The sequence below is a fragment of the Anomaloglossus baeobatrachus genome, chromosome 9 (assembly GCF_048569485.1).
Source record: "Anomaloglossus baeobatrachus isolate aAnoBae1 chromosome 9, aAnoBae1.hap1, whole genome shotgun sequence".
Taxonomy (NCBI): domain Eukaryota; kingdom Metazoa; phylum Chordata; class Amphibia; order Anura; family Aromobatidae; genus Anomaloglossus; species Anomaloglossus baeobatrachus.
Window position 1 is genome coordinate 199,465,141 of NC_134361.1, and position 12,070 is coordinate 199,477,210.

At 51.1% G+C, this 12,070-nt stretch overlaps 1 protein-coding gene across 11 annotated transcripts in view; it reads left to right on the top strand.

The window, feature by feature from the left end:
• HUWE1 (HECT, UBA and WWE domain containing E3 ubiquitin protein ligase 1) overlaps window positions 1–12,070 on the top strand; it is a 282,139-nt gene that overhangs the window by 232,931 nt on the left and 37,138 nt on the right. For all 11 annotated transcript variants that reach the window (XM_075324217.1, XM_075324216.1, XM_075324218.1 and 8 more), the window contains 5 exons: window positions 9,340–9,615; window positions 9,753–10,002; window positions 10,114–10,247; window positions 10,329–10,546; window positions 10,627–10,915. In XM_075324217.1, coding sequence (XP_075180332.1) covers window positions 9,340–9,615; window positions 9,753–10,002; window positions 10,114–10,247; window positions 10,329–10,546; window positions 10,627–10,915 — 1,167 coding nt within the window. The remainder of the gene's footprint in view (window positions 1–9,339; window positions 9,616–9,752; window positions 10,003–10,113; window positions 10,248–10,328; window positions 10,547–10,626; window positions 10,916–12,070) is intronic.

Here is a 12,070-nt window from a genome sequence, read left to right on the forward strand (position 1 = left end):
GTAATGCTTCGTAGTGGTTTGGTTTTTTTAAAGGGGTTTGTCCTGGCGTAAAATATTAGAGAACCTGTCGTCAGGATTTAGCACTATAAAGTAAATACATGGCCATAATGGCGCTGTGATTCTGAACAGAGCCGTACTACGATGTAGCAGCACCTGCCAGAGACTGCGGATCAACTCATGTTGGTCAGCTTTGTTAAACGGTCACATCCCTCCTTCAGAGCTAATACTTTGGTGGTGCCATGTTTGGTACCTCTACCGATCTGATGCCTCAGACTTATTCCAGGGTTAGGCAATCAATATTTCTTGGGCGCTTAGTTGGGGATAGAAGACACAGGAAACCATAGGTGTACACTGCTGCAACCAGGAGACTGACGCGAAGAGTTACAACCTAAGGAAAAAAAAATTTGGGTACTCGCCATAAAACTTTTCTTGGAGACTTCATTGTGGGACACAGGAAACCATGGGTGTATGCTGTTGCCACTCGGCGTTCCTCCTCAGTAGGATACATCCACCAGCCAGAGCCAAGCTGATCTGTTAGTGTGAAAGCCATAGGAGAAGCAACCTACAATGACTATCGACTGGCTCAAAAGAAATACTTAAAAAGGGCAGATGCTGTGTGTCCCAACAAAGGCTTCAAGAAAGATTTAATGGGGAGTACCCAAAATCTTCTTGTCAAATGGGATATTCCCAAGGGTGAGAAAAAGGACTAGAAAGCTAGAAGAGCAGAGCCTAGAATCTCAGGTACGAAACTGGCCACTGTAACTTGTAAGACCTTAATGCCTAAACCCAAACCTGCCAAGGTAAAGGGTCAAAGGTGAGAATGCTGAAGAACCTGGAAAGGGTAAGCACGAATAACTAGAAAGCAGCCAAGAGGGCTGATGAATGGTCTAGGAGGTCCCAGACACAGTTGAAGAGAGCTGGAATCCTGGAGAGGGCACCTTGTCCCTTGCTCAATATGTGTTGCGTCCTAATGGTGGAGTAAATCCAGTCTGTAAGTAATATGATGACTCTTTGGATCAAGGACAAGGAATCGAAAGAAGCTGTTAGAAAGGGGCACTAAGACATACTCTTATCAGGTACAATATATCTTTGAGACTGGTCAGGAGGACAATATGGAGCGAGAGAAGACAATCTCCCACAAGGAAGAGGAGCGTAAAGGAGAGGAAGTGAACACTGGACCACCATGACCAGAAGGTGGTCAGGAGGGATGGGTGACAAGATAGACCAGACTCAGCAGTAGCAGCCCTAAGAAAGATGTAGTCGCCAGAAAGATTTTACCAGAAGATGAGAATGGATACTAAGGAGAGCTCCGTAGTGTTCAACACTAGATGGGATCCCAAGATCCACAGGAAGTCGCTAGGTATTTCTTCATCGTTCCTATGGGAGACCCAGACCATGGGTGTATAGCTTCTGCCTCCGGAGGACACACAAAGTACTACACTAAAAAGTGTAGCTCCTCCCTCCGAGCATATACACCCCCTGGATAACCAAATATAGCCAGTTCAATGCTGTGTGTTCAGGAGGCACACATCCACACATGCATTCTCATCTGATTTTTGATTTTAAAGAGTTTGAAGAAAAGCGGGTCCAAGCTGGACCCCCGGCATGTCCCTTCTCACCCCACTGTGTCGGCGGTGTTGTTAAGGTTGATTTCAAGGCTGGAGCCTTACATGCCGCGCTCCTTCACCATCCCTCGGGCTCTGGCTTGAAGTGGGAGCCAGCACGGTTCTCACTGCTTTGCAGGAGACCGGTCTCCATCCGCAGCCCTTTCAGGACCCTGCTGGACGGAGCACTCATCCCTCAGGGACCTGGCCCTGCGTCTCTCAAGCTAAGTATTTGAGACGTTATTGTCAGGGGGTCCCTTGCATCTTTATTGTTGGGGAGAGTGTGTCAGGTTACTTTGGTGACATTTCCAGCCAGTTCTCTTGTTTTCAACTGAGAACCGCGCCGAGGGGGCCTGCGCGCCGGCCGCATTGTAAAATTTAGGCCCCGGCTTCGGCTGCGGCCTACTTTCGTTTTCACTGCCCCTGCATGTCAGTCATGCAGAGGGACAGTGCGGCGCCGCCCACCGGCCGTTCAGCACAGGGGAGGACACTCCTCTCTGAGGAGATGTTTCCCTCCCCTGTATATCTCCTTGGCCCTCCGGTTCCCGCTCTTGGACTAGGCCCCGCCCCCCCTCCTCACTCCGGCGCCATTTTATCAGCGTTCTCACACTGATCGGCGCTGGCTGCTGCATCTCTGCAACCTGTCTGGGTGTCCGAGCTGTGGGATCCGGAGGGCACACAAAACGGTCTGGTAAGCCACAACCTCTGGTTGTGGACCTTCTTATACACTCTCTGGGGGTCATTCTGAAGGAGTGTGTTCTTTACTGCAGAGCCCCCACCTCAGCAGCATGTCTCACACTAGGAGCAAGGCTGCAAGGCTGTACTCAATATGCACTGCATGTAAGCTCGTACTGCCTGAACCGAGCACATATCCTCATTGTGATGCCTGCTCTAACATGGTGGTGCCTCAGCCTGGAGTCTCCCCAGTGGTCCCTCCGGCTGCTCCGGCCCCGGTGGCTGAACCCCCGGCTTGGGTAGAATTGTTTTCTAAGTCTATCTCCCAGTCCTTTGCCGACTCCATGGGAGAGCTGTCCCGGACTTTGCTGAGCATGCATCAGCCCCCTTCTCAGGGCGCCTCTGCTGCTTCGGCTCGCTCTGCAGAGCTCACAGAGGATTCTTCATCTGCTCCCAGACCCCGTCCTCCTAAAAGGAGACGCAGGGTCCCCTCTCCTTCCTCGTCCCGCGGCTCCGATTCACGAGCCAACTCGCAGGAAGAGGAGGATGTCTTTACTGGGGGCTCGGACGCTACCTCCATGTGCCCCATTGATCTGACCGAGGGTGATGCAGATGTTAGTGATTTGATTGCGTCCATTAATTCTGTACTGGACCTCAATCCGCCAGTATCAGAGGAGCAACCCTCTCTGACAGAAAAGCACCAGTTTACCTTGCCTAAGAGAACAAGGAGTGTGTTCTTTAACCACTCCAGTTTTCAAGCCACTGTGTCCAAGCCCAGAGCCTGTCCTGACAAACGCTTTCCAAAGCGTGGTTCTGATGACCGTTTTCCTTTTCCACCAGAGGTGGTCAAGGAGTGGGCTCACTCACCAAAGGTAGACCCTCCGGTGTCTAGACTCTCAGCCCGGACAGTTGTATCTGTGGCTGATGGCACCTCACTTAAGGATCCCACTGACCGCCAGGTTGACCTCCTGGCCAAGTCTGTCTATGAGGCGGCAGGGGCCTCGTTCTCCCCATCCTTTGCAGCAGTGTGGGCTCTCAAAGCCATCTCTCCTTCCCTAGAGGAGATGCATTCCCTCACTAGGGACTCTATGCCTGAATTGGTTGCCTTAACTTCCCAGGCTTCAGCCTTTTCAGCCTACGCCATGTCTGCCATGCTTGAGGCCTCTCACCGCACTGCGGTGGCCTCCGCTAATTCCCTCGCTATCCGCAGGATCTTGTGGCTTCGAGAGTGGAAGGCAGATGCTTCCTCAAAGAAGTACCTTGCTGGGCTCCCATTTGCTGGGTCCAGGCTGTTCGGTGAACAACTGGATGAAATAATTAAGGAGGCTACTGGCGGGAAGAGTACTTCCTTGCCACAGACTAAAACCAGGAAACCTGTCCAGGGCAGGAACCAGTCGAGGTTTCGTTCCTTTCGTTCCTCCAACTGGTCGTCCTCTAAGCCCTCGGCCTCGTCCACTAACTCAGCCAAGGACCAGAAGCCCAACTGGCGCACGAAGCCGCGTCCTCAGAAGTCCGCAGGAGCTGCTGCCACCAAGGCAGCCTCCTCTTGACTATCTGGCCGAGCCAGCAACGTCCTTGGTCGGTGGCAGGCTCTCCCACTTTGGCGACGTGTGGTTTCAACACGTCTCCGATCAGTGGGTGCGGGATATCATCTCCCACGGCTACAGGATAGAATTCTCTTCCAGCCCGCCAAACAGATTTTTTCTGTCAACTCCCCCCTGCTCCAAGGCCGCCGCCTTCTCTCAGGCTGTGGCATCCTTGCAGGCCAACGGAGTAATTGTACCGGTTCCCGCCCGGGAACGGTTCAGAGGTTTCTTCTCAAATCTCTTCCTAGTCCCCAAAAAGGACGGTTTCTTCCGGCCCATCCTGGATCTCAAGCTTCTCAACAAGCATGTTCAGGTGCGGCATTTTCGCATAGAGTCTCTGCGATCAGTCATTGCCTCAATGACCCAAGGAGATTCCTGGCATCCATCGACATCAGAGATGCCTATCTGCATGTGCCAATTGCAGTCTCACACCAGCGTTAGCTACGTTTTGCAATCGGAGAGGAACATTTCCAATTCGTGGCTCTCCCCTTCGGGTTAGCCACGGCCCCTCGAGTATTTACCAAGGTCATGGCAGCAGTGGTTGCGGTTCTGCACCTCCAGGGGTTGGCAGTGATTCCTTACCTGGACGACCTTCTTGTCAAGGCTTCATCCAGTGCAGACTGTCAGCGGAGTATCTCGCTCACTCTCGCCACTCTTGTTCAATTCGGGTGGCTTGTCAATCTGCCCAAGTCCACTCTGACCCCGACCCAAAAACTCACGTACCTAGGGATGCAATTCGAGACTCTGCCGGCACTTGTCAAGCTGCCCTTAGTCAAACAGCAGTCCCTCCATCTGGCGGTGCGCTCTCTGTTGAGGCCCCGCCGTCATTCCATCAGGCAACTCATGCAGGTGCTGGGTCAGATGGTGGCGTCAATGGAAGCGGTTCCCTTTGCCCAGTTCCATCTGCGTCCTCTACAGCTGGACATTCTCCGCTGTTGGGACAAGCGGACTTCTTCCTTGCACAGGTTGGTGGCTCTGTCGCCACAGACCAGGAGCTCTCTTCAGTGGTGGCTTCGGCCCCTCTCTCTGTCTCAGGGACGCTCCTTCCTGACCCCGTCCTGGGTGATCCTCACCACGGATGCCAGTCTGTCCGGCTGGGGAGCAGTATTTCTCCACCACCGAGCACAGGGCACTTGGACTCCGTCCGAATCAGCCCTCTCGATCAATGTGCTGGAAATCAGAGCTGTGCTCTTAGCTCTCGTAGCCTTTCACCACCTGTTGGCGGGCAAGCACATTCGAGTCCAGTCAGACAACGCGACAGCAGTTGCCTACATCAATCACCAGGGCGGGACTCGCAGCCGCCTGGCAATGTTGGAGGTTCAACGCATCCTTCAGTGGACGGAGGACTCCAAGTCCACCATATCCGCAGTCCACATCCCAGGCGTAGAAAACTGGGAGGCAGATTATCTCAGCCGTCAAACCGTGGACAGCGGCGAGTGGGCTCTGCATCCAGCAGTGTTGCGGTCGATCTGCCGCAAGTGGGGCACTCCGGAAGTGGATCTAATGGCATCCCGGCACAACAACAAGGTCCCGGTTTACGTGGCTCGCTCCCACGATCCTCAGGCCTTTGCAGCGGACGCGCTGGTTCAGGATTGGTCCCAGTTCCGTCTGTCTTACGTGTTTCCCCCTCTAGCTCTCTTGCCCAGAGTCCTGCGCAAGATCAGAATGGAGGGCCGTCGGGTCATGCTCATTGCTCCAGACTGGCCCAGGCGAGCTTGGTACCCAGACCTGCTCCGTCTGTCCATAGAGGTGCCGTGGCATCTCCCGGACCACCCAGACCTTCTCTCACAAGGTCAGTTTTTCCGCCAGAATTCTGCAGCTCTCAGATTGACGGCGTGGCTCTTGAGTCCTGGATCCTGATGGCTTCCGGCATTCCTCCCGAAGTCATCTCCACTATGACTCAGGCTCGGAAGTCTTCCTCGGCCAAAATTTACCACAGGGCTTGGAGAATTTTCCTGTCCTGGTGTCGGTCTTCCGGCCATGCCCCTTGGCCTTTTTCCTTGCCGACCATCCTGTCCTTTCTACAGTCCGGTCTGCAGCTAGGACTATCCCTCAACTCCCTTAAGGGACAGGTCTCGGCTCTGTCAGTGTTGTTCCAGCGGCGTATCGCCCGACTGGCCCAGGAGCGCACCTTCATGCAGGGCGCATCTCACATCATTCCACCTTACCGGCGGCCTTTGGATCCCTGGGACCTCAATCTGGTCCTCACGGCCTTACAGAAACCCCCCTTTGAGCCTCTTCGGGAGGTTTCTTTGTTTCGACTTTCACAGAAAGTCGTCTTTCTGGTGGCCATAACTTCTCTCAGGAGAGTCTCTGATTTGGCTGCGCTCTCTTCGGAGTCACCTTTTTTGGTTTTTCATCAAGACAAGGGGGTTCTCCGTCCGACTCCGGACTTTCTCCCTAAGGTGGTGTCTCCTTTCCACCTTAACCAGGACATTTCATTGCCTTCCTTTTGTCCGGCTCCTGTTCATCGCTTTGAGAAAGCGTTGCATACTTTAGATCTGGTGCGGGCGCTCCGGATCTATGTGTCACGCACTGCTGTTCTTAGGCGGTGCACCTCTCTTTTTGTGCTGACCACAGGTCAGCGCAAGGGTCTCTTGGCTTCTAAACCGACCCTAGCTCGTTGGATTAGGTCGGCCATATCCGATGCCTACCAGTGTACTCAGGTGCCTCCCCCGCCGGGGATCAAGGCACACTCGACCAGAGCTGTCGGTGCCTCTTGGGCTTTCAGGCACCAGGCTACGGCTCAGCAGGTCTGTCAGGCTGCCACTTGGTCTAGTCTGCACACCTTTTCGAAGCACTACCAAGTGCATGCTCATGCTTCGGCAGATGCGAGCTTGGGCAGACGCATCCTTCAGGCGGCTGTCGCCCATTTGTGAAGTTAGGTTTTGCCTACTTCTCAGTTTTCTGTTTATTTCCCACCCATGGACTGCTTTGAGACGTCCCATGGTCTGGGTCTCCCATAGGAACGATGAAGAAAAAGAAAATTTTGTTTACTTACCGTACATTCTTTTTCTTATAGTTCCGTAATGGGAGACCCAGCTCCCTCCCTGTTGCCTGTTGGCAGTTTCTTGTTCCGCGTGTTATCACCGGCTGTTGTTGTAGACAGAGGCTCCGGTTGTTCCGGTTTTTTGCTCTATCTCTACTTGTGGGTGGCTATTGTCCTTCAGCTTTTGCACTAAACTGGCTATATTTGGTTATCCAGGGGGTGTATATGCTCGGAGGGAGGAGCTACACTTTTTAGTGTAGTACTTTGTGTGTCCTCCGGAGGCAGAAGCTATACACCCATGGTCTGGGTCTCCCATTACGGAACTATAAGAAAAAGAATTTACGGTAAGTAAACAAAATTCTCTTTTTTATCAGGAAATCTCAAACTGATAATGGGAAACTTATTCCCTATGAAAAAGAAGGCAGAAACATGACCTTTGAGAGCTGAGGCACAGCCAGACTCAAGGACTGACCGTAAGAAGGTCAGGAGGGAAGGAAGTAGATGAGAAAAGATCAAAGTGATTCCCCTCTTGGATCGCGAGCCATGACCTGATTGGAGGAATTGAAAATCTTGAGCGCTGCGGCCTGAGGGAAGTTAAATTCTGATGGAGGATAAAAAAGAAACCTGAGAAATGGATATAAACGTTTCAACGAGGAGTCTGCGAGAAGTTAGACAACCTCCACGAGGATGATGGACTACATCCTTAGGCCAGAGTCCCATGGACATTCCAAAACTAGACGATGACTGAAGGACGGAGAGAATGGGAAGCCCAGGTGACCACCAAAGCATTGGACAACCGCTGAGTATCACAGAACCTGAATGCGGGCTGAAGTACGTACACCGTAGAGCACCCTTGATTTCATCGGAACGTGAGGAATGTTCCACTGTAAAAGATTATGGACGGCAACCACCCTCCTGTCGAAGGACTTCCGCGGGTTAGCAAGTCGGCGGTTCAGGGCTTACTCCGGATATGTGAACTGTTAAACACCGGCAGACCATGTGGACTCCATGACCAGATAATTCTGCCGAAAACTATCGGAATAGAGTTCCACCTTGGTGAAGAAAACTGGGCATTGCCAAATTAGAGCAGAAAGCGACTGAAAAGAGAATCCTGTCAATTAGGAGAGACCATAACGGCTCTAAGTGCCAGATGAAAGGTTCGGCTGTCCAGTTGAGACAGCGCTGAACATAAGATACGATCTCGCCACCGGGAGGGAAGGACCAGAATACTAATACTGAAAAAGGATACAAATTCTGGCTGGAGGAGAGGCCTCACTTCTATGAAGATCAGGAACCGGATCCTGCGCTGAAGAGGCTCTCGTACCACATTTGTGACTTGCGAAGGTCCTGCTGAGATCAGATTTCTGTAAAAAGAGGAAAGCGGCGACAACAGACATGGGTACCGAGGCAATGACACAGCTCGAGGCCACTTGGACCGCGCTGTGATCGGCCATGTGGGTTCATAGTAGATATGACTCGCTGGATAGTGGACAGAACACTTGGAAAGCTGTTGTGATCAGCATTGCGGAGACCACCTGCATAATTAGAGAGGGGGAAGGGGGATGTGAGTTAATGGTGCAATAAGCCACAGAGAAGCCAGGGCCTACATTTTTTAGCTAAGGTTCAGAGGGAAGCCTCAGCAGTGTGGTAAAAACTGGGTCCTTAACCTGTGAGCAAAGAGTGCCAAGAGACCCCTGAAGAGGAAGGTATGGCTCTTCACGGGTAGTGTAGATAGCCAACGAAAACCTCTGAAAGGCATCCTGGCATCGTGGACAGTCTGCTCCAGTCATTGTTTTGCTATGGTGGACGGTCAAGCCTGGTGTAGGGTCCAGGACCATCTGCCTGGTCATGTAAATGCTCTTCATGCGTTAGGGATTAGAGTCGTATCATGCAGACCAGAGAGGATACAGTGTGATGGGTTGCACACTGTTCTCTTTAGCTCTAGGTGGGAAAACTGAGCGATTTACATGGTTTCCCTCAGAAGCTAAATCTGGAAGAAAAGTGGGAATAGATTAATAAAAAAAAAAAAAAAAAAACAGCAAGATTGTAGGTAGAAATGGAGCTGGAGCTCCACTGTCTGCCTCCTATGGACACTAAGCTTAAACTGGTCAGCTTGGCTCTGGTCAGTGGGTGTATCCTACAGAGGAGGAGCTAACTTTTTGTTATTGCCTGGTCTCAGCCTCCTGGTGGCAGCGCCATACACCCATACTTTCCCATGTCCTCCAAGGAAACGATAAAGTAGGCTACAACCGGCACCAAGCTGCTCAGTTTAGATTAGTGTCACTTAGGAGGCAGACACTGATCTGAAGTCTCATGCCTGGACAAAAACCCTCTTAGATTAGTGTAATGGATCGGTCTTCTTCACCCTTTTTATAGATTTTATATATTTTATAGGGATTGTTGTAATTTTCTTGGTAACTGTCCCTACTTTTTTTTTTTTTTTTAACATCTAATTTATTTTCTTGGCTTTTTATTGCTACTAAAGATCAAGATGGTAGTCACCCCGAAAACTTCCCTACTGCTCCATCTTCTGCTGAAGGCACCCCGACAAGCCCTGAGCTTGTTCCTTTGGATCCCACGTTGCGTGCTCATCCTCCCGAGGCCGCTCTGGCAGAACTGCCACAAAGCCTGCTCGCCGATCCTGGTGCGGAGGACACGGGCCAGTTACTCTTGCCAGTGGATCAAGAGGAGTCTGGACCTGGGAGACCCAGTGCGGAAGGGGATGCTACTCAGATGGAGCTATCACCAGCACCCACCATCAGTTAGTACATGTCTCTTATAGTTTGTCATAATTTTGTTTTTTTTGTTTTTTTTTTTGAGGGGCCCTCTACAACCTAAATATTAGTAGACTATTAAACGTTTTTCACACTAATTTCTCTTCTTGACCTTTTTCCTTAGCCTCTCTTTCCCCTGAGCGGGCAGAAGATTCTGATGCCCTTACTGCGGTTAGTAGTCAGCTGGAGGGGTCCCCCATGGACACCAGTAGCCTTGCATCTGGGCCACTGGAGGAAGGAGTCGGGGAGTCATCAGGAGTCGTTAATCCTGATCAGCCTCTAGTGGTTGCCACAAGTATTGCAGTTGGCCAACAGCCTCTGGAACCTACAGCTGCAAATGAGGGTCAAGTGGTGTCTCCGCTCGGGGATGACAGGTACGGTGGAAGCATTAGATAACTAGAACCTAGATAGGGGCAATAAGGAAGCTTTCCTTGGCTTTAATGATATATCTTAACCCTTCACGAATCTTGCATGTGTTTTCTCAGCTCCCCTACGGCACCTTCTGAGGACATGCCCTCCACCAGAGACCCCAGCATAGCCTTATTAGCCACAGATTCTACTGGTATTCTAGAAGAACCTTTGCCATCCACCAGCAGTGAAGAGGAAGATCCGTTAGCCGGTGAGATGGCAATATCCTTTACGTTCCTTTCAGGATTCTTGCATATAGAACTCCTCCTAAACTTTTGGTCATCTTTTATAGGTATAAACTTACCTGAAGGAGTGGATCCATCTTTTCTTGCTGCCCTTCCAGAAGATATCCGCAGGGAAGTGCTACAGAACCAGCTCGGCATCAGACCACCCGCTCGGGCCCCCCCTACCGCAGCCCCGGTTATCCCTCCTCCGGTTGTAGGTAGCGCCGGTGTCACTGAAGTCAGCCCTGAGTTCCTCGCTGCTTTACCACCCGCTATACAGGAAGAGGTATGATTATATACAGTGATTGTGTCCCCCCCTTTATTTCTTTTTCTTTGTTTTTTAACCTTTTGTGTCCTTTTTAAAAGGTTTTAGCTCAGCAAAGGGCAGAACAGCAGAGGAGAGAGCTGGCGCAGAACACCACATCGGACACCCCAATGGATCCAGTGACTTTTATCCAAACCTTGCCATCGGATCTGCGTCGTAGCGTTCTGGAGGACATGGAGGACAGCGTTCTGGCCGTGATGCCCCCAGACATCGCTGCTGAGGCCCAGGCTCTGCGGAGGGAACAGGAGGCACGACAGAGGCAGCTCATGCACGAAAGACTCTTTGGGCACAGCAGCACATCGGCGCTCTCTGCCATCCTCAGGAGCCCAGGTTAGATGGCCTACAGTATTTCACTTTGTGTAGAGAACTATTCTAGCAACACTTGTTTGAAAAACATGACCGGTTCCCTTTAAATGTGTTATAAATTATGCAACGTGCGTCACTAACCTAGTTTAAAAACAAAACAACAAACTTTATATGGTCAGGTGAATACAGTAAATGCCTTAGCTTTCAGTCATGGGGGCGGGGCTTTTGCTGGGATTAGTCACTGTCACTTAAGTTCAAGCATGATTCTTTTTATATAAAAAAAAAAAACTTAGTCGCTCCCCCAGCATTGTAATTGACTACATCACAGGTCCTTTAGAATTACTTTTTTGCTGAGCTCCGTCCATTACGGTCACATGATCGTGACATCAGCACAGGTCCTGCACTACCACTTCTCTTCTGCTGATCCTCACAGGTCCTTCACCATCACCTCTCAGCTGAGCTCCGCCCATTACAATATCACGACAGGTCCTTCAACATTGCTTCTCTGCTGAGCTCCGTCCATTATGGTCACATAATCGTGACATCAGCACAGGTCCTGCACAACCACTTTTCTTCTGATCACAGGTCCTGCACAACCACTTCTCTTCTGCTGATCACCACAGGTCCTTCACTATCACTTCTCAGCTGAGCTCCGCCCATTACAATATCACGACAGGTCCTTCAACATTGCTTCTCTGCTGAGCTCCGTCCATTATGGTCACATAATCGTGACATCAGCACAGGTCCTGCACAACCACTTCTCTTCTGATCACCACAGGTCCTGCACAACCACTTCTCTTCTGCTGATCACCACAGGTCCTTCACCATCACCTCTCAGCTGAGCTCCGCCCATTACAATATCACGACAGGTCCCTTCAGCATTGCTTCTTTGCTGAGCTCCGTCCATTACGGTCACATAATCGTGACATCAGCACAGGTCCTGCACTACCACTTCTCTTCTGCTGATCATCACATGTCCTTCAACATCACTTCTCAGCTGACCTCCGCCCATTACAATATCACGACAGGTCCTTCAACATAACTTCTCAGCTGAGCTCCGCCCATTAGTCACATGATCGTAACATCAGCACAGGCCCTTCACCACTATTTCTCCAATGTTGAGCTCCGGAGCACAGCATTGGAGAAGTGGTGGTAAATAGCCTGTGCTGATGTCATGAT